Below are 23,685 nucleotides of genomic sequence, written 5' to 3'. Positions count from 1 at the left end.
GGTTGCTGGGAATTGAACTCAGGACCTTTGGAAGTGCAGGCAATGCTCTTAACCACTGAGCCATCTCTCCAGCCCCCTATATGGTTTTTGACTTAACTTTCTCTAAACAAAAGCTGCATTTGGTGCTAGAGAGTAACTTGGTTTTTAAGACGTTTGACTATATGGCTCTGGTTGGCCTGGAACTCAGAATGTAGACAAGGCTGGTCCAAGTGCTGGGATTAATAGATTGGTAATAGCAGTGTTGGGGTATGGCTTCAGGGTAGAATGTGTTTTTAGCATGCACAAGTCCTTTGGTTTAGTCCCAGCAGCAACAAACCAGTGTACCTAGTGTAGAAAATTTGGAAAGTTAAAAAGAAATAATATAAACTAACTTTTAAAAATGTGTATTATTTCCTTATTATCTTTGTGTCTTTTCCTGTTGTTGTGATAGAATATCCAAAAGCAACTTAAGAGAACAAAGTTGATTTTGAGTTTGAGGCTCATTATGCCAGGAAGTCAAGGCAATAGGGACGTGAAGCAGCTCTTCCTCTTGTGTTCAGTGTCAAGAAGTAGAGCGCAAATGTATAGTGCAATGAAAGCAATAAAAAAAGGTAGAACTAGCCAGGTGTGATGTTCACACCTTTAGTCCCATCCCTCAGGAGGCAGAGCCAGCCTCATCTTTAGAACAAGCTGCTTTTTATAATTCAGAGAATTACATTCTAAGAGGAATGATTTATTTTTTCAGATAATTGCTCAGTGTGTTTCTGTGTATGGGTGGGTATGTGCACATGAGTGCTGGTTCACCTGGAGGCCAGCAGATCGTGCTTGGGCCCCTGAAGCTATAGGTGGTTGTGAGCCACCCATCATGGGCGCTGGGAACCAAACGCAGATCCTCAGGGTGTGCTCTTACGTACTAAGCCATCTCTCCAGCCCCAGATGGCTGAATACCTAAATTTATGACTATTTTTAAGAACCTGGATTTATTTCATTTTATTATTTTTATTTTTTTATATTTATTTATTATGTATACAATATTCTGTCTGTGTGTACGCCTGAAAGCCAGAAGACGGCACCAGACCTCATTATAGATAGTTGTGAGCCACCATGTGGTTGCTGGGAATTTAACTCAGGACCTTTGGAAGAGCAGGCAATGCTCTTAACCCCTGAGCCATCTCTCCAGCCCCTTTATTTTATTTTTAAGACAGGGTTTTTTTTTGTAGCCCTGGCTCTCCTGGAATTCTGTAGACTAGACTAGCTTCAAACTCAGAGACCAGCCTGCCATTGCCTCCCAAGTGCTGGGATTAAAGGTGTGTGCCACCACCACTTGGCTGGAAAAATCAATTTAATTTCCTTTCCTTGTTAGAAAAATTAATCAGAGCCAGGTGGTGGCGCACGCCTTTAATCCCAGCACTCGGGAGGCCGAGGCAGGCGGATATCTGTGAGTTTGAGGCCAGCCTGGTCTACAGAGTGAGTTCCAGGACAGCCCGAGATACACAGAGAAACCCTCTTTCGAAAAACCACAAAAAAGGTTTTTTTTTTGTAGAGCCCATGGTTTGAGTTTGGTAGGCAGGTGCTCTGCTGTGGAGCTGTATCTCTAGCCCTAGGCTTACTCTATCTAGAGCAAGTAGAAATTGCTAATTTTGTTCAATTTTAGCTATAATTACTTAAAATTCATTTAAAAATGTCTTTAGAAATGTTTCTGATAGTAACATTTCTAATATTTTTTGAGAGACTATTGTTCTTTTTACTATCTTTTAAGTCTGCCTGATGTGTGGATTTCTGATGTGGGCTGGGAGAGTGGTCCCCACCGGTGCCTCATTTGTCACACTCCTGAGTGATGATAAATAAACTAGAAAAGCAAAGGTCCAGGCTACGAATAGCTTAGGTATTGTGGATCACATCAGTCTGTCTTGGGTGTTTGGTTTTTTTCAACACTAGAAAGTTGTTTTTAGCTCAAGGGACAAGCAAAAGCAGATCACAAACTGCACCTGATCATTGGACATTGTTTGGCTGAAAACATTTAACCTTGTCAATATTTGTAGTTCCTTCAGTTTTGAAATTTTCATTATCGTGTTCTTGTACTGTTAAGATGCACTACGGAGTACTAGTCTGTTATGTATATTTCATTAACGGGTAATGACATATAACTCTTACTTTACAGATAGGTTCATTATCTCTTCATTGTACCATAGATGAGAAGCGCTTAGCCGGCTATTGTCAAGCGTGTGATGTTCTTGTAGCTTCCTCTGGTAATAACTCTCAGCAGTTGACTCCATATAGTCAAGTCCACATTTGCTTACGGTCGGGCAGCTATCAGGTAAGATGAATGGGGTCACAGCGGTGTAGTTCAAATCCTGCTGCCACCCCGCCCGACTTTCCCTTTTTAAGATTGCCATGAGACTTGGGTGGGGCGCTATAATTAGTCAGTCATACGTGTGTTCACTGCTACGGACAGAAAAGCTTGCCTGTCTTAATCCCTCCTCTAGGAAACTGTGAGAACTGTCAAAACCAGAAGGCCAAGCTTTGAAATGACAGGGAGTGAGGGAGCTTTGTTCTTAAGGAATCCGAGGTCTTAGTTGTGTCTCAGCACAGCTCCTCTGCCACCTCAGCCCTAGACGGGAAGAAGAGCGGAGTGGTTTGGTCAGGTGGGATGTTCTCTAACGAACTCCCTGTCAGCGAGCCTGTTAATGTCTGAGATTATAGTTAGTGTCCTGTCTGGACGCTTGTCCTTTGATTTCTTCTTTGTTTGATTTGAGTCAGGGTCTCCTTGTTTTGCTGCCCTGGCTGTCCTGGAACTTCATATGTAGACCAGGCTGGTCTCGGACTCAAAGAGCCTGTGTCTGTTGGGATTAAAGGCATATGCCACCTCATCTGTCTATCCTGTGCTTGTTAATGGCCTGTATAGGTCAGGATCCGTTAAAGCGGTGGTTCTAACCTGTGGTTCTCCACTCATCTGGGGATTGACCCCCTTCACAGGAGTCACACGTCAGAGATCCTGCATAACAGATGTCTACATCAGGATCTATAACAGCAGCAAAATTATGCTTACGAAGTAGCCATGAAAATAATTTTGTGGTTGGGGGTTGTAACACTGTGAGGAACTGTTTTAAAGGGTCACAGCATTAGGAAGATTGAGAACCACTGCTCTAGAGTAAAATATGGATTATAAGAAGACCCTTAAATTTTTTATTAATAAAAAGAAACAAAGTGGTGGTGGCAGCACTTGGGAGACAGAGGCAGGAGGATCTCTGTGAGTCCGAGACCAGCCGTGGTCTACAAGAGCTAGTTCCAGAACAGGCTCCAAGGCTACAGAGAAACCCTGTCTGAGGGCGGGGGTATCAGCTGGGTGTGGTGGCATGTATCTTTAATTTTAGCTCTTGGAAGGCACAGGCAGGTGGATTTCTGAGTTCAAGCCCAATCTGCTGTACATAGTTCAGGACAGCCAGGACTACATATTAAAAAGCCTATCTCACCATCCCCTTCATGTGATATAAGGTCTATGCAAATAAGACCATCAGAATCTTCCTCTTAGACAAGCATGCTACTTAGATAGGAAGGGCAAGGGCGATGGTGTTGCAGCTCTGTGATGCATCACAGTTGCATAGATAGAGGTTTCGTGCCTTTCAGATGTTGTATTTAGGTTTTTTGTTGGCTCTTCTTATTTATCGAGATGAACTTTTGCTTGTGCAGTTCAGCCTACCTTCACTTCTTTCTGCCTCAGCCTTCCAAGTGGTCAATTAGAGGTGATTGATAGCGTTCGTGGCTCAGGTGTCATGTGGTTTTTTTGTTTTGTTTCTAGTTAGATGCAAAGACGTCATTAATTTGTTTCTCTCCTGCTTCTCACTGTGGTTCATGGTCTTTAACTTTGAAAAGGGAAACTACTTCTGTTCTTAATCTAATTTTAGAAATTTTGGAAGAAAATACTTCAGTATTTTTATGTTTTCTTTAACTCAATGTATAGCTTAGGATGAAATTGAACTTCTGGTCCTCCTGCCTCTGCTCCGCTGTGCTGAGATTACAGGCATGTGCCACCATCCTCAGTTTTATGTAATGCTGGATATTGAGTCCAGGGCTAGGCAAGCAAGCATTCTGACAACTGAGCTACATCCCTACGCCATAGAAAAAGAGACTTACATGGATCTAATCTACATGAGAAGTAGAAAAAGACAAGATCTCCTGAATAAATTGGGAGCATGGGGACCTTGGGAGAGGGTTGAAGGGGAGGAGAGAGGCAGGGAGGGGAACAGAGAAAAATGTAGAGATCATTTTTTTTTTTTACTTGATTTTTTACTTGGATGCAATTTTCTGTTTTTGTTCTAGGAGGTAGTGCAGATTTTCATTGAAGATAATCTAACCTTCACTTTACCTGTTCAGTTCCGGCAGTCAGTATTGAGGGAGCTCTTTCAGAAAGCTCAACAAGGGTAAGCTAAAAAATTAGTTCTGATCTTTGAGTAACAGAAGAAGTACTTTGTGAGTTATTAAATCCCACTTGAAAATTACCTGTCTCTCATTGACGTTATTTTCACTTCTGCTACAAGGGACACTAATGTGGTTGTGGAGACTTTTTTTTAATTACTTGTTTTATGTATATGGATGGGTGTTTTCCTTGCTTCAATGTCTGTGCACCTTGCGTATGCTTTGTGCCTCAGAGTCTGGAAGAGAGTGTTGAATGACCTGCCCCTAGAGTTCAGACAGTCGTAAGGTGACATTGAATCCTTGTCTTCGGGAAGAGCAGCCACTTCTCTTAATCACTGAGCCAGCCCTTTAGCCCTAGTGGAAACATCTAGTTGTTTCTCCTAGTTTCTTCTAAAAGTGCTTGCGGTGAGAAAGTTATTTGGCGCACAGTTCTGTTCTTCTGCTCAGTCTTTACAAGTCAGCTACCTTTCTGTCTTTTTTTGAGTTGGCATATGATATTTAGTAGCATGCTTGGAGATCCTAAAATGTTACTTCTCAAGAAGAAATGGTTCCATCCTTTTAAATTTTGTTTTGTGGTACTGTTCCCATTTTATAATAAGAAGAACATTGATGTTTCTGCTTTTGTGTTCTGTAGAAATGAAGCTCTAGATGAGATCTGTTTTAAAGTGTGCGTCTGCAACACAGTACGTGATATTCTGGAAGGCAGAACAGTCAGTGTCCAGTTCAACCAACTGTTTCTTAGACCAAACAAAGAAAAAATAGAGTTTCTCCTTGAGGTAAGGCATTTCCCCTGCGGTAATAGACCATTGCTCTATGTTTACCAGGGGTGTCCAGTGCACTCTGCTCTGCCTCCTGCCTCTCTTCTCTGTGGTGTACAGTTGACAGTAGTAACAGACTGAGCAGCCACTGCCTCACCTCATCCCTTCCTCCTCCCCCATGTCCTTCTTCCTCTCTCTTTCCTCCTCTTTCCCTCCTCTCTGTCCTCCTATCCCTCTTTTCCTTCTCCTCTTCCCCTTCTTTTCCTCTTCCTGTCTCCTCTTTCTCTACCTTCTCCTCCCTCTCCTCTTTTTCCTCCTCTCTTATATCTCTTACTCTTCCTCCATCCTTCTCTCCCTTCTCCTTCCCAGTCCTGCTCGACTTTTTTTAAAGACTGGACCTTGCTGTGTAGCTCAGGCCTCAGATTCTGTTCTTATGCCCTCCGTTCCAGTGGTGAAGTAGGCAGGTGCCATCACACTTTGCTTCATCTTCAGACTCTTCCTCCTTTTCCCCTGTTTTTTTTTTTTTTTGTTGTTTTTTGTTTTTTGTTTTTTGTTTTTGGTTTTTTGAGACAGGGTTTCCCTGTAGTTTCTAGAGCCTGTCCTGGAACTAGCTCTTGTAGACCAGGCTGGCCTCGAACTCAGATATCCGCCTGCCTCTGCCTCCTGAGTGCTGGGATTAAAGGTGTGCGCCACCACTGCCCAGCTCACCTTGTTCTTTATACTTGGTCCTTCTTGGTCTTTTAATGACTTTTCTCCTCTGCTGTAGTTAGAACCGACCTCACCTTAAGGTTCTGCCTTTTTTTTTTTAGGAGAATAATTTGTTTATTTATTGAGACAATAAACTTATTTATGAAGACATAGTCCTGCTATATACACCAGGCTGTCCTCAAACTTACAGAGTACCATTTGTCTCTGTCACCAAAGTGATGAGAGCACACTTGGTCTAATATTTGTTTATTTTCTGTGTGTGTCTGCCTGATTTTATGTGCACCATGTGTGCGTATGTGTCTGCAGAGGCCTGTAAATCCCTTGGAGCATCAGACCCCCTGGAACTGGAGCTCTTACGAGCAGCTGTGAGCTGTCTGTTGTGGTGTTGGAGAGTGAACCTAGGTTTTCTACAGTAGCAGCAAGTGTTCTTAGCTGCTGCACTGCCTCTCCAGTTCCCAAAGTTTTTGTTGTTGTTGGTTAGTTTTTGAGGCAGGGTCTCTTCATAGTCCTGCCTGCCCTGGACTCTCCAGAGATCTGCCTCCCAAAGGGCTGAAATTAAAGGCACATGCCACTGTGCAACTTCAGCCCCTAATTATTAATTTAAAATATTTATTTTTAAAAATGTTTTATCATATTTATTTACATTTTTGTATATTGTATGTGTTGGTGTGTGCACATGCAATTGCACAAAAATAAAGGTCAGAAGACAAGTTGTTGGTTGGAACTCAGATATCATGCTTTGTCAAGCTTCCTTACCTGATTTGCCATCTTGCTAGACCTAAAGACTTGCTTTTATTTATTTAGGTGTCTGTATGAGCATATGCACAAAGGTATGCACAGAGGTCAGAAGAGGGTGTTAAGTGTTTGTTCTCTTCTGTCACTCTTCACCTAAACTTTTGAGTCAGGGTCTCATTGCTGATCCTTCAGCTTGTGTATTCTCCACTTGCCGCATCCAGTAGGGGCCAGGGGTTCTCCTGTCTCTGATCCCTTGGAGCTGAGTTCACTGACCTTGTGTGAGGGCTGAGTCCTGGTCCTTAGGATTTTCAGTGTAACTGTTGAGCAGTTTCTCAGCTTTCATGTTTTCATTGTTTTGTTTTATGATAAAGGCTGACTGTTCACCTAGCCTGGGCTGGCATCAAACCTGATATCTTCCTGCCTTGACCTTCCAAGTGCTGGGATTACAGGCATGTGCTACCTTGCCTGACTTTAAATGTGTTTTAGTATGGATTTGATGCATTGATTACAGGCATAATGAACTTTCTACATTTTTATATCCAACATTTTTGCTAATCTCTTGAAAGTTTTCTTTACTGGACTGGAGGTGTTGCGCCATTGGTAGAAGAATTTTTGCTTAGCATGGTCTCGGTTCATCCCCATCACCATATAAAACTGGCTGTGCTAACACAAGTCTAATTCTACTACTGAGATCACTGCTGGAGAAGTTCAAGGTCATTGTCAACTACAAGACAGATTGGAGACCACCTGGAATATATGGGATCCTGTTTCAAAAAGAAAAAAGAGAGAATGAAGAAAGAAAACAAAAATGGGCACATTTTACAATTAAAAATTAAAAAACAACTAAAAGAGCATTGTAACTTTATTTAAATTTCTCAGTCTAACTCTGCTGTCATAGGTACTTGGACTCCTACCTTTTTTGAGGGTGCTTGTCGGTATTTTCCCCTTTTACGTATTAGAATTTTTGAAACCTAGTAGTACAAGACAGATCCAGTCTCCTATAATAATAACTTAATGTGCCAAGTTATTCTTAATTACATATGCCTGAACTTATGAAAATGATCCATCTCTTTTTAATGGATTCTTATCTTGACTTTTGTCTTAAATTACTTAACCAAATCAGTGATTAGTGATTGTGTTTGGTAGGGTTTTTATTGCTGTAAAGAGACACCATGACCATGGCAGCTCTTATAGTGGAAGAACGTTTAATTAGGGTGACTTACAGTTCGGAGGTTCAGTCCATTATCATCATGGTGGAGTGCAGCCCGACATGGTGCTGGTGCTGGAGACTGAGAGTCTGTCTCACTGGATGTGGCTTGAGCCTATATGAGACCTCAAAGCCCGCCTCCACATGATATCCATCTGCCAGCAAGACCACACCCACTCCAACAAAGCCAAACCTTCTAATACTGCCACTCCCTTTGTGGGCCATTTTTTTAAAAACCACCACAGTGATTGAAACATAGAAGTTCAGTTGTTCAGAGCACTGGAGAGACAGTCAGTGGTTCACATACTGGCTGCTCTTGCAGAGAGCTCCTAGCACCTACATGGCTGCTCAGAGCTGTCCCTGCAACTCCAGGGGTCCACCCAGAACCAGCTCTGGCCTCTGCGGGCGCCAGACCTGTACATGTTCACAGAGAGCCGTCCAAGCTAAACATCCTACACGTTAAGAGAAAACTAAAACTTCAGTTGTTTGTTCTTAAATAACTCAAATGAAAATTACTCAATTCTCTAGGTATGTTCAAGATCAATAAATGTAGAAAAAGCTTCAGATTCTTTGAAGGGAAACATGGCTGCTTTTCTTAAGTAAGTACCTTTCTTTTTCTTTTTTTAAAACTTGAAACTTAGTTTCATGAGGAAAGTGTCTTTTTTTTAAAAAAAATATTTATTTATTATGTATACAATACTCTGTGTGTATGCCTGCAGGCCAGAAGAGGGCACCAGACCCGATTACAGATGGTTGTGAGCCACCATGTGGTTGCTGGGAATTGAACTCAGGACCTTTGGAAGAGCAGGCAATAGCTCTTAACCTCTGAGCCATCTCTCCAACCCAAAAGTGTCTTTTTTTTAAAAGACATTTTAGTTCATAAATTTTACATGTGTGCATGTGTATGTATGTATATATGTATGTGTGTATGTGTGTCTGTGAGCGCGTGCCGGGGTGTGTATCTGGATGTCAGTGGACAGGCTAAAGGACTCTGTTCTTTTCTTGTACTGTGTGTGGTCTGGGAATTAACCTTGGCTTAGCTGCAGTTGCTTTAACCCTTTGAGCTATGCTGACCCTGCTCCTCTCACTCCCTTACCTCAGCTTTTAGTGTCGGAAATAGGGTTTTGCTATGAATATCTCAGTTATCCTGAGACTCATAGTCCTGTGACCTTGAGTCCTGACTGCTACCATCATGCCATGCTGAGAAAGGTGTGTGTGTCTGTCATGTGCTACCATCGTGCTGTGCTGAGAAAGGTGTGTGTGTGTGTTTGTGTGACCCTGGATGTCAGTCCCGGGACTTGCACATGCTGATGGGCTTCACTCATAGCGTTTATTCGTTTGAGCCTGGGGCTCACCATCTACTCCAGGTGGCCCAAACACCAGTTCTCTTTACTCTGCTGCTCAGATGCTGAGATTGGGGTGTCCCCTGCGTGTCTATCTTACCACATCATGTATGAAATGATGGATTTTTAAGGTGACCTATGAAAGTAATTTGTTGATAGGAATGATTTTCCCTACCAAAGTTTGCACTTTTAAAATGTAAAGTCTCTTGTTTCTCGCTGCTGTAGGAACGTGTGTCTGGGGCTGGAAGATCTGCAGTACGTCTTCATGATTTCTTCACACGAGCTTTTCATTACGTTGTTGAAAGACGACGAGCGAAAGCTGCTTGTTGATCAGATGAGGAAGAGATCCCCTCGAGTAAATCTGTGCATCAAGCCTGTGACTTCATTTTATGATATCCCAGGTTAGACCTATTCTACTAGTTCACGTTTTGATGCTGCTAAAGTTAATACTAAGATGTTCCTAAGGCTTCTCTGGTATTTCAGTTGGTATTTGTTTGAGTAATTAGTAGAAACCTAACCTGTCTGCTGTGGTAGGATTTCTGCGTGAGCAGTTTTTGGTTCTCAGCTGAGCCAGAGGCTGATGGAGGTTTGGGTGTAGTTCATAAAAGGGTTTAGCTGAGGATAGACTCAAACAGACGCTACTGCTAGTATACTCTTGAGGGTAAAAGTACAGATGGTGCAGGGTTGATAAGGGAACTGGGACCAAAAGGAATTGTGATTGTCAGCCAGTATATGCTGTCAACTGCTGGCTTAGCATTAGGTTTGAAAATTTCATTTTTATCTTATTTTACTTTTCTCTCATTTATTTGTTTATTTTATCGTGTATACAGTGTTCTGTCTGCATATGTGCCTACAGACCAGAAGAGGGCACCAGACCTCATTACAGATGGTTGTGAGCCACCATATGGTTGCTGGGAATTGAACTCAGGACCTTGGAAAGAGCAGCCAGTGCTCTTAGCCGCTGAGCCTTATCTCCAGCCCCTTTGCTTTATATTTCTAAAGATACATTTGCATTACTAAGCGCATACAAGTTGTGGTAGGTTTTCTGTGTGGGAATAAAGTTATACAAAATTTGAGTTATATAAAATAACTCCATTTTCAAAATGGTTTCTACTGTTAAGATATTTCACATACGGCTTCTCTGTCAGTTGTATCACACTTAAAATTTTACATTTAACTTCGAGTTTACTCACTGCTAAAATGGAGCTCTCTTCCTTAGCTTCAGCAAGTGTCAACATTGGCCAGTTGGAACATCAGCTGATATTGTCAGTAGATCCCTGGAGGATTAGACAGATCTTAATTGAGTTACATGGTATGACTTCAGAGCGACAATTTTGGACTGTGTCCAATAAGGTAAGAAACTCTCTGTTAAGAACAGGTATGAGTGGGGAGGAGGCGGAAATTTTTAATAATAAAAAAAAGAATAGGTATGAATTTCGTTGTTTTATTCTGCATTCTAGGAGGAATGCTATTCTCTGACTTTTTTTTATTTAAAATAAATAAGGACCCATTTAATAGACTTTCATATGACCATAATTGGACCTAGAGAGAAAAAAGGGAAAACACACACAAAAGTCCAGTAACGTGAGCAGTGGGTTTTATTCCACTTGTTGTCTAAGCTCCTCCATGCATTTTAAACACAACTGTAAGTGTAGGTAAAATGTGTTATGTCTAGGACCTTCAAAAGGGTCAAAGCTTTGTTGTCTGTTTCGGTTCTGAGAACTGAACCCAAGTCTTCACTCACTCTTGGGAAGTACTGGGCCACTGAGGTATAGCTCTAACCCTTGCATTTTATTTATTTATTTATTTATGGTATTTTTTTTATTCTTTGAGAATTTCATGCATGTATAGAATGCCTCCCAAGTGCTGGGATTAGAGGCCTGCGCCAAGCATTACTGGGCTTTTTCTTCTTTTTATAGCTTCTTGAATCCAGCTCATACCGCCCTATGTACTGGGTTTGGGGCAGTGTACTGGAGGGTGGGCCTGAAGAAAGTTCCCTGCTCTAGCAGCAGCTTGTAACCACCAATAGTTCTCAGCTCTGGGTGGGAGGGCTCCGTTAGTTCCTCCCTAGCCATGCTAGGATTTTTACTCATTCGATCTCTTGTTGAGTATTTTTATTTCCTGCCAGGTGTAGGGCTGTATACCTTTATTCCCTGCACGCTACGGCAGAAGCAGGTGGATCTCTGAATTCCGGGCCAGTCTGGTCTGTAGAGTGAGTTTCAGGACAGCCAGGGCCACAAAAATACCCACCTATTTTTTTTTTTTTTAAGACAACTTTGCTTTGAAAAAAATAAAAACACCCTGGTGGTTTTACTTTTTAATATCATCTTGACAGCTACAGCTTCCACTTTGGAACTTAAGTTCTTTATAAGACTTTTTTTTTTCTTTAAAGCTTTCCTGCATGAAAATAACTTAAGTTAGCATTTCAAGCTGGAAACAGGTGCATACCTTTAATCCCAGCACAAAAGAAGATTGGGTAGGAACATCCAGAGTTTGGGGCCAACTTATGTTACAGACTGAGACAGGTCTCAAAATGTAGTAAAAATAAAAAAAATACATAAAATACTTTTTCAGTGGGCTCTAGTTTCTAGGGCAAAAGGCAGTACCTGCAGGAGAAAGCTCAGGTGATACGGTTTGCTTGTGAGGCTAGCCTTTCACAGCCAGACCGGCTCTGCAGCTGTTCACTGTGCTTCTAGCTTCACACCCTGGTGACTCCGTTTAGGAAAGGCAATCAGTCCTCAGCCTGCAGCTGTCTCCAACAAACCTCACACTGCAACCGCCTCTCTCCACCAAACTTATTGCAATGAGTTCCTGTCTCCTCCCGCCTTGTATTCCTGTCTCCACCTCCCTAGTGCTGGGATTATTGGCGAGCGCCACCACTGCCTGGCTCCCAAATCCTGGGATTAAAGATGTGTGCCAGCACTTCCTGGCCTCTAGTGGCTTAGCTCTGCACTTTGATCTTCAGGCAAGCTTGATTTGTTAAAACACAGAAAATATCACTACATTGTTGTTTCTGATTTTCAAGATTGTTTCTCTGTGTAGCCTTGGGTGTTCTGGAACTAACCATGTATACCAGACTCCCCTTCAACTCAGAGATCCACCTGCTTTTTCCTCTTGAAATTAAGGGTGCAATATTTATTTTTTTAAATGCAGTTGATTATTGAGAGATTCTCGCCTAGATTTGCCATCCGCTGTGTGTGTGCTTATGTATTTTAATTATTTATTTATTTTAAAACTTTTTCTTTAGTGGGAAGTACCTTCTGTATATAGTGGTGTTATCCTTGGAATTAAGGACAATTTGACAAGAGATTTGGTTTACATTCTCATGGCCAAAGGTTTACACTGCAGTACTGTCAAGGTGAGTGAAAATGTGTGTGAACACTTGTTCAGACCTGCTTCAGAGGGTAAAGTGCTTGGTGCATGGGTGTGCGAACTGGATTTCAAATCCCCAGAACTCCATAATGTCAGACAGGGTAATAGGAGCCTGTAGTCCTCGCACTCCTAGACAGAAGACGCTCCAGAAGTCTGGGGTGGGTCAGCTTGTGTACTCAACAAGGCGACAGACACCTAGTCTCAGACCAACCCAAAGTTGTCTTCTTGACTTCCTCATACATGACATGGCATATGCACCACACACACATGTACATGCACTGCACACGTGATAATAATCAGGAGAAAGGAGTCAAAGCTGATTGTTTCTTGCTTTGAAAAAAGAATTTTATCTTTACTTATGTGTTGGCATGTGTCTGTGTGTGGGCATGTGCATAATGTATACAAGTGCCCTTGGGTGTCAGAGGCATCCTGTGAGTCTCGGTTCAGGAGGCTGTGAGCTGTGAGACTCAGTCTTTGCACTGAGTGTGCTCTCTGTGAGAGCAGCATGTGCTCTTGCCTGCTGAGTTGTCTTTCCTAATGTTAACATGCAGGATGGAGTCCTAGAGCAGAGCCATCGAGTACAAGAGTGATGGAGACTGTAGACATAGAAACAGGGGAGACGGCAGTCTGCAAATATGACTAATTAGAGTTTCCATTGCCAATGTAACCAACATTCTAAATTCAGTTCCATGGGTTCTAATGCCCACTTGATGTACACACCCACTGTGTGTACGTCCAAACAAAACACTCATATGCACAAAATAGAAGATGCCTGGCAGTGGTGATGCATGTCTTTTTTTAAAAATGACTTATTTATTTTTACTTTATGTGCATTGGTGTTTTGCCTGCATGTGTGTCTGTGAGATGGTGTTGGATCTCCTGGAACTGAAGCTAGAAACAGTTGTGAGCTGCCATGTGTGTGCTGGGAATTGAACGTGGGTCCTCTGAAAGAGCCTCCAGTGCTCCTAACCATCTCTCCAGTCCCAGTCTAGCCTCTCTCCTAGCTCCGGTGTTGACCACTCCAGCGCCTGTGAAGATCCACATTACTTTGGCTCTATAGGACTGACTCAGGCTGGCCTCTTGCTTCTTTTGTAGGACTTTCCCCACGCTAAACAGCTCTTTGCAGCTTGTTTGGAGCTGGTAACAGAGTTCTCACCGAAACTGCGGCAGGTTATGCTGAATGAGATGTTACTTTTGGATATTCACACTCACGAAGCTGGACTGGGACAATCAGGAGAGAGACCTCCTTCCGACCTTATTAGTAGGGTCCGAGGATATTTGGAAATGAGGCTTCCTGGTAAGGCGGGTGCACGTGTCCACATTCAAAATTCTGTCCTTCACTGTTGGGGTGTTTGTTGGGTGGGGGTCTGCTTACCTGACCTCTACGGGAAAACTTCTATCCTGGAACAGTTTGGGTTTGGAGGTAACTTGAAAACATTAGTGACTGGGAGAAACTTTCTTGCCAAGGGTTTCCGTACCAGCTGTGCAGTCGGACCATTGCCCTCTGGTAGGGACTAGACATATGAAATTTGAGTCATTCAGCCCTGCCCTGCTCAGCCCTCCTAGTTGTGCCTGGCAGTCCTTGTCATTGCTTGGCTGTAGCTGCATCCGTCTAGTTTCTGCCCTTGTTCTCGTGTGGCTGCTTTTTCTCTTAGAAGGATACTACTTAGGCATTTAGTGTCCACCATAAATAGTATGACCTCAGGTCAACTGATTATATATTTAGAAATCGTATTCCCTAGTAAGGTCCACATTCAGAGGTGTTAGAGGCAGGGGCGATGTAGGGGTTGGGGTGGAATGAGTCTTTGTTGGACTTTTCAATACATTGTAGAAACTATATATTGTAATTTTATTTATTTTCTAAGACATAGTCTTTCTATGTGGCCATCTGGTTTCAAGTGAACCTTCTGCCTTGGCCCCCTGAGTATTTGGGTCTAAAAGCATGTACCGCTCTGCTTGTCTACACTTGGGCCTCTTGCCTCTCCGTCTTCTATGCTCGGATTCCAGGCGTGAATTATCACATCCAGGTCTTATATTACAATTTTCTGATATCCTGGTAAGAAACCTGGTTTGGTGGTTCATGGTTTTAATCCTAGCACCCAGGAGTCGGAGGGAGTTAGTGACTGTGAGTTCTCGGCTAGCCTAGTCTACACAGTGAGTTCCAGGATAGGCAGAACTCCATAGAGAGACACTGTTCAAAACAAAACCAAAAAAGTATAGTCTGTTAGGAAGGGCATGGGTGAGGACTGAGTACAGGTCCTGAGCGGGAGCTGTGAAAGTCAGTGCTTCTCTCTGCTTCTAATTCTGCCATGAGTTGGTTTTTGTTTTTTTGTTTTTGGTGAATACGTGTAAGATATATTTGATACTAAAAGTAAAGTTTAGCAGGAAGTGTCACTTACGGGATTCTAGGAATAGCATTCCTAATGGCTATTCTGACTGGAGAAACCAACAGAGGTGTATGAGCTTTAGTTTTTACAAATTTTGATGTGAATTTTTAAAGATTATTTTTATTTGAATATAAAAAGGTGTAATGTATAAAAGGATTGACTGTCCTTAGCTGCACTTGTTAAAGACTAGTGTCTCACTGCTGCAGTAGAGTGTCCTCAGAGTGACTGAAGGGTGCCGGAGCAGAGCGTGCGGTCCTTTCCACATAGTAAACCAACACCTGTGTCGTACGTGGGTGGTTGTTAGGTGAAGTGGTTTCTTAATCTCATAGGTTTGAAATGTAATTACAGGAATTAATGTGTACATTTGATACTATAGCCAGGAAGTTGAATTGTGGAGAAAGATGTTAACACTATGTCCAAACAGCAGTAGCTGTATTCCTCTGGGATGTTACGAATGAGTGTGGCTATTACATTCTAATTTCCAGAGGGACCTACAGTTGTGTTTTTTTTTAAAAGATTTTTATTTATTTATTATGTATACAACATTCTGCCTCCATGTATGCCCGCACGCCAGAAGAGGACACCAGATCTCATTACAGATGGTTGTAAGCCACCATGTGGTTGCTGGGAATTGAACTCACAACCTCTGGAAGAGCAGCCAGTGCTCTTAACCACTGAGCCATCTCTCCAGCCCCGGTCTACAGTTTGTTTTTTTTTTTTGTTTTTGTTTTTGTTTTTGTTTTTTGTTTTTCGAGACAGGGTTTCTCTGCAGCTTTTTTAGAGCCTGTCCTGGAGCTAGCTCTTGTAGACCAGGCTGGCCTCGAACTCACAGAGATCCGCCTGCCTCTGCCTCCCGAGTGCTGGGATTAAAGGCGTGCGCCACCACCGCCTGGCAGGTCTACAGTTTTTAATGACAGACTTTGAACAGTTTGTTGATCTCGTTCAGCTCTTTGTCAGCATGATGTGTTCCCTCTTGGTGGGAATGGGGATTGCACCCAGGGCCTCACATGCCCGGCCAGCACTTCACTGCTCAGCTGGAGCTCCAGCCTTGCTTTACATTGCTGAACTGATGTGAATGTCACATAACGCCACTTCCTCTCTTTTTCTCTCAAATGGTAGATCGTCAGTCAACACATAATTTATGCAAACTCTTACTTAATTGTTGAGCAACTTTTTATATAGCTTATGGTATTACTACTGCTCAGAATGAGAAGAAAAGTTTGTATTATTTCAAACGCTTCAGAGAAAAGCAAGGAAATGAGTTTTTCTTCCCATGGATACAGTTCCTATCTTTGCCTGAGCCATAATTATGGGCTTAGGTATTTGACTACAGTGTAGACTGAGTCCGTGCCACCATGAGGGTCACAGTTGGTAGACATGCTCTTTCTGGGGCCAGGACGAACAAGTGTAAGGGTGTCTTTGCAGGTTCATTGAGAGACACTGTCTGAAAAAAAAAAAAAAGGTTGAGAGGGATGGAGAGATGGCTCAGCAGTTAGGAGCACTACCTGCTCTTATGGAGGGTTTAGTTCCAGCCACCCCCATGGTGTCTTAGAGCCTTGTAAAACCCCAGTTCCAGGAGATCAGTGGCCTCTTCTGGGCTCAGGCACCAGATTCATTTGTCTCTTCATAGCATTGTCTTGACATTGTGACTTAGGATACATTATATCTTATTCCCAAAGTACATTATGATCTTGATACTGCTTTGAGTCACAAAAATTTACAACATATTTTGGTATATTTATTTCAAAGGAAACAATGCTTAAAATAAGCTTTGGTGATTTTTTTTTTTTACCTCCCTTACTATTATTTGAAAAACTTTTGTATTTTAAATTATTTTTAGTACATTTATTTATTTGTTCACTTATTCACAGGTAAGGTCTTTTGTAGCTCAGGGTGACCTTGAACTTCTGATACCCTTGTTTCTACTTTCAGCTATTTCAACTGTTTCTTTCCTTGCTTTTTAGACATTCCTCTTCGTCAAGTTGTAGCTGAAGAGTGTGTTGCTTTTATGCTAAACTGGAGAGAAAATGAGTATCTTACCCTGCAAGTTCCTGCATTTTTACTTCAGAGTAATCCATATGTAAAGGTAATTAATGTTTAGGCTAAAATGGCTATCAGAGTGCTGGTATTTTATATCGTTAGTACTGTCTGTATTATTGTACCCATTTCATTTGGTTCCGCTACTCTGAAATTTGTCTGATCTCTATGGTGCCATGTTAGTTAAGGCAAGCCCTTGTCAGTTTGTAGTGAAGTGTGCATAGTTTTGGGCTGGGAATGTAGCTCGGTTTTTAGAGCCCATTCCTAGCGTATATGAAATCACAGTAATCCCTGCACCCTATAGTTTAGATAGTACAAGCCACTTGACTTTGTTCTGATATTGCTTACTGATACCTTAAAATGTAAATTTACAAACAGTATGAGGTTCAGCAAACATTTTGCTGTAATTGTAAAGTAGCAGGAGGTTTGTTACCATTTCTTGGTTTGAGTGCTAAGGTCAGACTCTGAACGGGTGGAAAACAGGGTTCTATTCATTTTCCCGTTAGAGCAGTTATCCAGCTAGACTTGATTTTGTTGTGTAGCCAAGGATGATCTTGAACTTGTGGTCTTCCTGCCTTTGCTTCCTAGGAGCTAGTTGGGCATGCATTGGAGCTCACTTGAATCCAGCCCTTTGAAGATCTATGGATTCTTCAGTTTTCTTCCTCTTTTACAGTTTATGAATGTATTGGTAGATTTAAATTGCCTTTGGGATTTCAGATATTTGCTGTCTCTCTAGTAAATTTTCTGGAATCTTAGTTCTAATACCCAGAGTAACTTGTGTCCAACACTCTCCCCATGACCTTTAATAATAAGCTCTCAGAACTTTGTTTTTTCATGGTTATTATTGTTTCTGTTTAGAATTGAAGTTTGCTGCTCATTGTTCAGACAGTACAGTAGCTCCTCTCGGCTTCTAGTGGTCTTTGGGGTCGTGTACCATGCGAGACAGGCAGACTCATGCTTGTGTAATGATGTTTAAGGACACAGGAAGTTGTGTGATAGATTGGTTGTATTGGTTATACATGTTACCTCACTGCCTCCTGCAGTCCCTTGATATAGTCTAAAAGGAAGAGGACTGAGGTGATCTTGTTAAAAGTCACCTGGTGATTAGGGCTCCTTCCATACCTGGCCCCTTCCTCTTTTGATAATACTAAGAAAGAAGCAGAGACATAGAGTGAGAATTATGCTGAAAATATGGTTTGGAGCAGTTTCTTCCGATTTTATGTGGGATGTATGTATGTAAGAATGAGGAACGGTGAGGAGATGCTGTTCGTTTCTGAGGTAGGAACTGAGTGACTTTAGCCGTGTCTGTGTTCTATGTTACACATGCGCTTTGTCTTTGTGACTGCATCTCGGTATGTAAATCTGGCTGCCCTGGAGTTCATGATTTTCCTTCTCAGGTTCCTATCAAGTGTGGAGTTCTAGGTGTAAACACAGCTTCTGCCCTCCCAGCCCCACCCTGCTTTCTTTTTGAATAGAAATGATCTATTATCTATTAAGAGAAGAATAGAAATGATCTATTATCTATTAAGAGAAGCATCCCTGAGGATGTGACTAATTAGTGGGCCGAGGACAAAACCACGCTTTCTTTTAACTCAATGCCATTATGTAATCAAAGGAAAGGGGCTCCTTAGCAGATGACGGACACAGTCCCTTTTGAAATAATACGAACTGTCTAGTCTCCTCCTTGTGCCAGAAGGGGGACAATGCAGTAAAATGGCTACAGCGCAGGATCTGCATGCACGGGGCGGGGCCTACTGCCATCTGTCACACAACTCGGAGGAGGCCACAGCTGCAGATGGTGGCAGGAGTGCCCTCTTGTAGGAAAAAACTCAGTTACTTTAAAAAAAATTATTTACTTAGTTCCAGAAGAAGTTATCCAATTCCACTAGAGATGAGATTCCATCTCATGTGGTTGCTGGGAATTGAACTCAGGACCTCAGGAAGAACAGCCAGTGTTCTTAACTGCTGAGCCATCTCTCCAGCACACGCCCCCTTTTTTTACATTTTAAGAAACATTTCTTTTTTTTTTTTAATGTTTCTGGGTGTTTTGCTTGCATGCATGTCTGTATACTTGCATGCATGTCTGTATACTTGCATGCGTGTCTGTATACTTGCGTGTCTGGTGTCCTCAGAGGTCAGAAGGCTGCATTGGAGCTCTAGGAACTTGAGTTATGGATGTTGTGAACCACCCTGTGGGTGCTGGGAGTGCGGTTGGGTCCCCTGGAAGAGCAGCCAGTGCTCCTAAGGGCCCACACCTAAGATTTTTAGTTTGACCTACAGGCCTTTTAAAGTGTGAGTGCCTCCTTGGCAGGTGCATGTCTCCTGCGTGTGCTCCGGTGTCCTCCGCATCAGCCACCTCTGCTCGCAGCTCACTGTGCTCTGTGACACCTTCCTCCCTGTGTCTCAGCTGAGCAAGGTGTCCCTCCACAGGGAATGGCTCAGAAGAGGCAGTTCATGTACTAGGATTAAATTTTGGTTCCACTACTAGTGGCCCCACAGACTGCCCAAGCCATGCAATCATCATGCACGTTCAGAGGGCCTAGTTTGGTTCCCCAACTGTCACTCCAGAGTCAGTGAGCTCCAACTCACTGCTCAGGTCAGCAGCTTCTGTGGGTTTCCTCATCATGGTCTTATCCCCTTTGCTTATAATATCTCTATGACTGAATTCAAGGTGTTCGGCCCAGTACTTAGCTGTAGATCTCTGCTTCTATCAGTTACTGGATGAAGGTTCTTTGATAACAAGTAAGGTGGTCTTCAGTCTGATTACAGGGGAAGGGCAGTTCAGGCACCCTCTCCACTATTGCTTAGAGTCTTAGCTGGGGTCATCCTTGTGAATTCCTGGGAATTTTCCTGGTGCCTGGTTTCTTGCTAGCCCCATGATGGCTCACTCTTTCAAGATATCTCTTTTTTGCTCTCCCTCTCTGTCCTTCACCCAATTCAACCTTCCCAGTCCCTCATGTTCTCCTCTCTGCTCTCCTTCTCCCCTTCCCACTCCTCTTCCACCCACACCACCAATTTACTAAGGAGATATTGTCAACTTCCCCTTCCTGGTGGAATCCATGTATGTCTCTCTTAGGGTTCTCCTTGTTTTCTATTGAGACAGATTTTAATGTGTGACCTGGGTTGGCTTTAAACTTGATAAATAGTCCAGGCTAGCCTTACACTTGAACTTCTTCTGCCTTAGCCTCTCCTAAGTTAGAAATAACCACTACTTCAAGATCTTGCCTTTAATTAACTATTTTCCAGCCTAGTAAATTCAGTGACCTTCAGCTGGTGTATCAGCTACTTTTGTGTCGCTGTGATCAAGCCCTAGCCACAGCAAATCCTCAAGTGTGTGGAGGGTCAGGTGTTTGGTCCAGTTTGGTGGGTGCTGGATTTCCTGTGCGCTTGATCCTGTCATGCTGCATTCTCTGTCTGGCTGAAGAGCTTCCAAGGGGGCCTTGTCGTGTGATGTTTTACTCTTTGGACTCTGTAGTCTTTTGACTTTTTTTTGTGGGGGTGGCACCACCCATCTCCTAAATAAATCACACACAGAAGCTTATTCTTAGTTATGAATGCCCGGCCTTAGCTTGGCTTGTTTCTTGCCAGCATTTCTTAATTTTAAATTATCTCATCCATCTTTGGCCTCTGGGCTTTTATCTTTCTCTATTTCTGTATACCTTTTCTTTCTTTCTTATTCAGTATCTGGCTGTGTAGCTGGGTGGCTAGACCCTGAAGTCCTCCTCCTTCCTCTCTCGTTCCCAGATCCTTTTTTCTCCCAGATTTCTCCTCATATTTATCCTCTCTGCCTTCTAGCCCCACCTATTCCTCTCTCCAGCCTCGCTGTTGGCTGTTCAGCTCTTTTATTAGACCATCAGGTGTTTTAGACAGGTACAGTAACACAGCTTCACAGAGTTAACCAAATGCAGCATAAACAAAAGTCGCACACCTGAAGATAATATTCCCCGACAGGGGCTCTGCTTTCTTTGCCTTCTCTTTTGTTATAGGAATCCTGAAGTTCAGGTGCAACATGTCAGCTTGTTTTGAAACATGGGCTTTAGGGATCACACTGGGGTTATCAGGTAGGGTTAGGCTTGCAACAAAAGTCCCCCCCCCCCCACTGGGCTATCTTGTTTGTTTGTTTTGGTTTTTCGAGATAAGGTTTCTCTATGTTCAGCCCAGGCTGTCCTGGAACTCGTAGACCAGGTTGGCCTTGAACTCACAGAGCGCTGGGATTAAAGGTGTGTACAACCACTTCCAGGCCCCGCTGGACCGTCTTATTGGCCTTGAATTTGATTTAAATTGAACCCTCTCCTATTTGGGGCCCTTTTCTCTCTGACGTTCACTTTCAGTTCTATTCCTTATTCCAGAATTGGTCCTGCATCTTAGGGCCTTATGTCAATTTTAATTAGATCAACCACTTTCTGTATCTTAATTTTATCTTGACTGAGGCCTCAGTCAAGCATGTAAAAGGTGCTTTTCACCAAGTCTGACACCTGAGGTTGATCCCTGGTTCCCATATGGTGGAAGAATGTTCTCAGACATTGTACTGGAATCTGAGCATAAATGTCTGAATGTTTGGTAGGTTCCAGTCATTCTTCAGTGTGCCCTTATTACAAGATTGTCGTGTGAATTGGATTTTTTTCATATGTTTTTGTTTGGTTTTCACATTACAGCTTGGGCATCTTCTAGCAGCCACCTGCAAAGAGCTTCCAGGCCCTAAAGAGAGTCGGCGGACTGCGAAGGACCTGTGGGAAGTGGTCGTTCAGGTCTGCAGTGTGTCTAACCAGCACAAGCGAGGAAGCGATGGCAGAGTTAGTTTAATAAAGCAGAGGGAGTCCACGCTAGGAATACTGTACCGGTGTGTTCTCTCGGTGAAGTCTTGCGTTTGCATTAGTTTACACTGCTTGTACTTTTTCAAGAACATCTTTACCCTGTAGACTGTGACGACAGATAATCTTGGGCTGTGACGCAGCTGCATCAGTGTTTTCTGATGTTCACACGGCTGTGGGTTCATTTGAGCAAAACAAAGTAAAACCCAAGTGTATTATATGTATATATAATATGTATAGGCACATGTATATATGTATATACAATATATATGTATAATAATCTTAAAATTCACGATTTTAAGAATTCTGGAGCTGGGCGGTGGTGGTGCACACCTTTAATCCCAGCACTCGGGAGGCAGAGGCAGGCGGATCTCTGAGTTCCAGGCCAGTCTGGTCTACAAGAGCTAGTTCCAGGACAGGCTCCAAAGCTATAGAGAAACCCTGTCTCGAAACACTCTCCCTCCTCCTCTGTCCACCAAAAGAGGGGATTCTGGAGAGGAACACAGTGGAGTGCGCCTTTAATCCCACTATTTGGGAGACAGAAAATCAGGTGGATCTCTCTTGAGTTCGAGGCCAATCTGGTCTATATCGTGAGTTACAAGACAGCCTGAACTACATAGTGAGATCCTATCTCAGAAACCAAAAGGAAACCAGAAAAGAATTCTGGGCTGGTGAAATGCTCACTGTGTAAAGGCATTGTCCACCAAGCCTGATCCTCAAGTTCTGTGCTACCCTTATGCCAGACGAAAACTAGCACCTGCCCCTTGTCTCCTGTTCGCCACAGTTGCACCATGCCGTGTCTGTCTGTCTGTCTGTTTGACATGAGTATTCAATGAATAAATGTAGTAAAGGAATTCTGAGGTGCTCCTTTTTGGTTAAAAAGACTGTCTATCAGCAATTTATTTATTTATTTGCCTGCTTTGCTTGGGGGTGGTTGCATGGGTGTGGAGGTCAGAGGACAACTGGACAAGTTGGTTCTTTCCTGTTTTCTCATGTGTGTTCCAAGGATCCAGTCATCAGGCTTATCAGCAAGTGCCTTCACCCACTGGGCCATCTTGTCAGCCCCAGCAATTTAGTTTCTTCTCTGTCACTTCAAAATCAGCACTGTCTGCGGTTGGATAATATTGAGGCATTTGTGTGATTATAACAATGGGTTTGTCTTACACTTCTTTTTGGTTTTTTGAGACGGGGTTTCTTTGTGTAGCTGTGGCTGTCCTGAAACTCTCTCTGTTCCTTGAGCTGAAAGATCCACCTGTTCTGCCTCCTCAAGTGCTGGGGTTAAAGGCGTGCACCACTATGCCTGACTAGACATACTGCTCCTAACTAAGATGGGGGGTAAAGCATTACACCAGTTGCATTCTTTATGTTACTTTAATGTCTGATATTGAATATATATACTTTTTTTTGTAGGAGTGAGCTACTTTCTTTTATCAAAAAATTACGGGTAAGTTTTAAATATAATTACTGAGTTTTATAAGAATTCCAGATTCTGGTTGATCCCTAACGTGTTTGTCTGGAGTGATCTTTATTGAGCAAGGATAATCTGAATCAAGAAACGAAGTTTGCTTGCTGGTTTTAATAAATATAGTGGCCCCTTTTTAAACTAAGTCTTAGGTTAGCTTTGGTGACATAAGTTGGGTTTCATCTTTTAAATACCATTTTAAACGGATACACGAAAAAAGCTTAATTTTGGAAGGAACTAGAAGTCTTGGAAAGATACCAAAAGTTACATCAAAGGGACGCTGTGGTTGTACTCAGTCAGTGGCTTAGTGTTTGCTCAGGGGGTTGGGTTCAGTTTCCTAGCAATTCTCTCCCAAAAACACAGGAAAGAAAAGACAAAAAGATAGAATAGTGATTTTAAGCCAGGGATATAAATGCAGTGATTTCAGTGTATATTGCGTGCTGTGACTATTGTGAAACTGAAAGTGACAT

The 23,685-nt window shown here is 42.7% G+C and overlaps 1 protein-coding gene across 1 annotated transcript in view; it reads left to right on the top strand.

Annotated features, from left to right (window-relative positions):
* Ints8 (integrator complex subunit 8) overlaps positions 1-23,685 on the top strand; it is a 47,376-nt gene that overhangs the window by 11,973 nt on the left and 11,718 nt on the right. The window contains exons 8-18 of the mRNA XM_038347236.2: positions 2,141-2,296; positions 4,300-4,400; positions 5,030-5,171; positions 8,332-8,402; positions 9,372-9,547; positions 10,366-10,499; positions 12,394-12,504; positions 13,614-13,815; positions 16,870-16,991; positions 21,598-21,782; positions 23,164-23,197. Coding sequence (XP_038203164.1) covers positions 2,141-2,296; positions 4,300-4,400; positions 5,030-5,171; positions 8,332-8,402; positions 9,372-9,547; positions 10,366-10,499; positions 12,394-12,504; positions 13,614-13,815; positions 16,870-16,991; positions 21,598-21,782; positions 23,164-23,197 — 1,434 coding nt within the window. The remainder of the gene's footprint in view (positions 1-2,140; positions 2,297-4,299; positions 4,401-5,029; positions 5,172-8,331; positions 8,403-9,371; positions 9,548-10,365; positions 10,500-12,393; positions 12,505-13,613; positions 13,816-16,869; positions 16,992-21,597; positions 21,783-23,163; positions 23,198-23,685) is intronic.

The sequence above is a fragment of the Arvicola amphibius genome, chromosome 11 (genome assembly GCF_903992535.2).
Source record: "Arvicola amphibius chromosome 11, mArvAmp1.2, whole genome shotgun sequence".
Classification (NCBI taxonomy): Eukaryota; Metazoa; Chordata; class Mammalia; order Rodentia; family Cricetidae; genus Arvicola; species Arvicola amphibius.
Note: the sequence above shows the minus strand (reverse complement) of the source record. Positions and strands in the feature narration are given on the sequence as shown.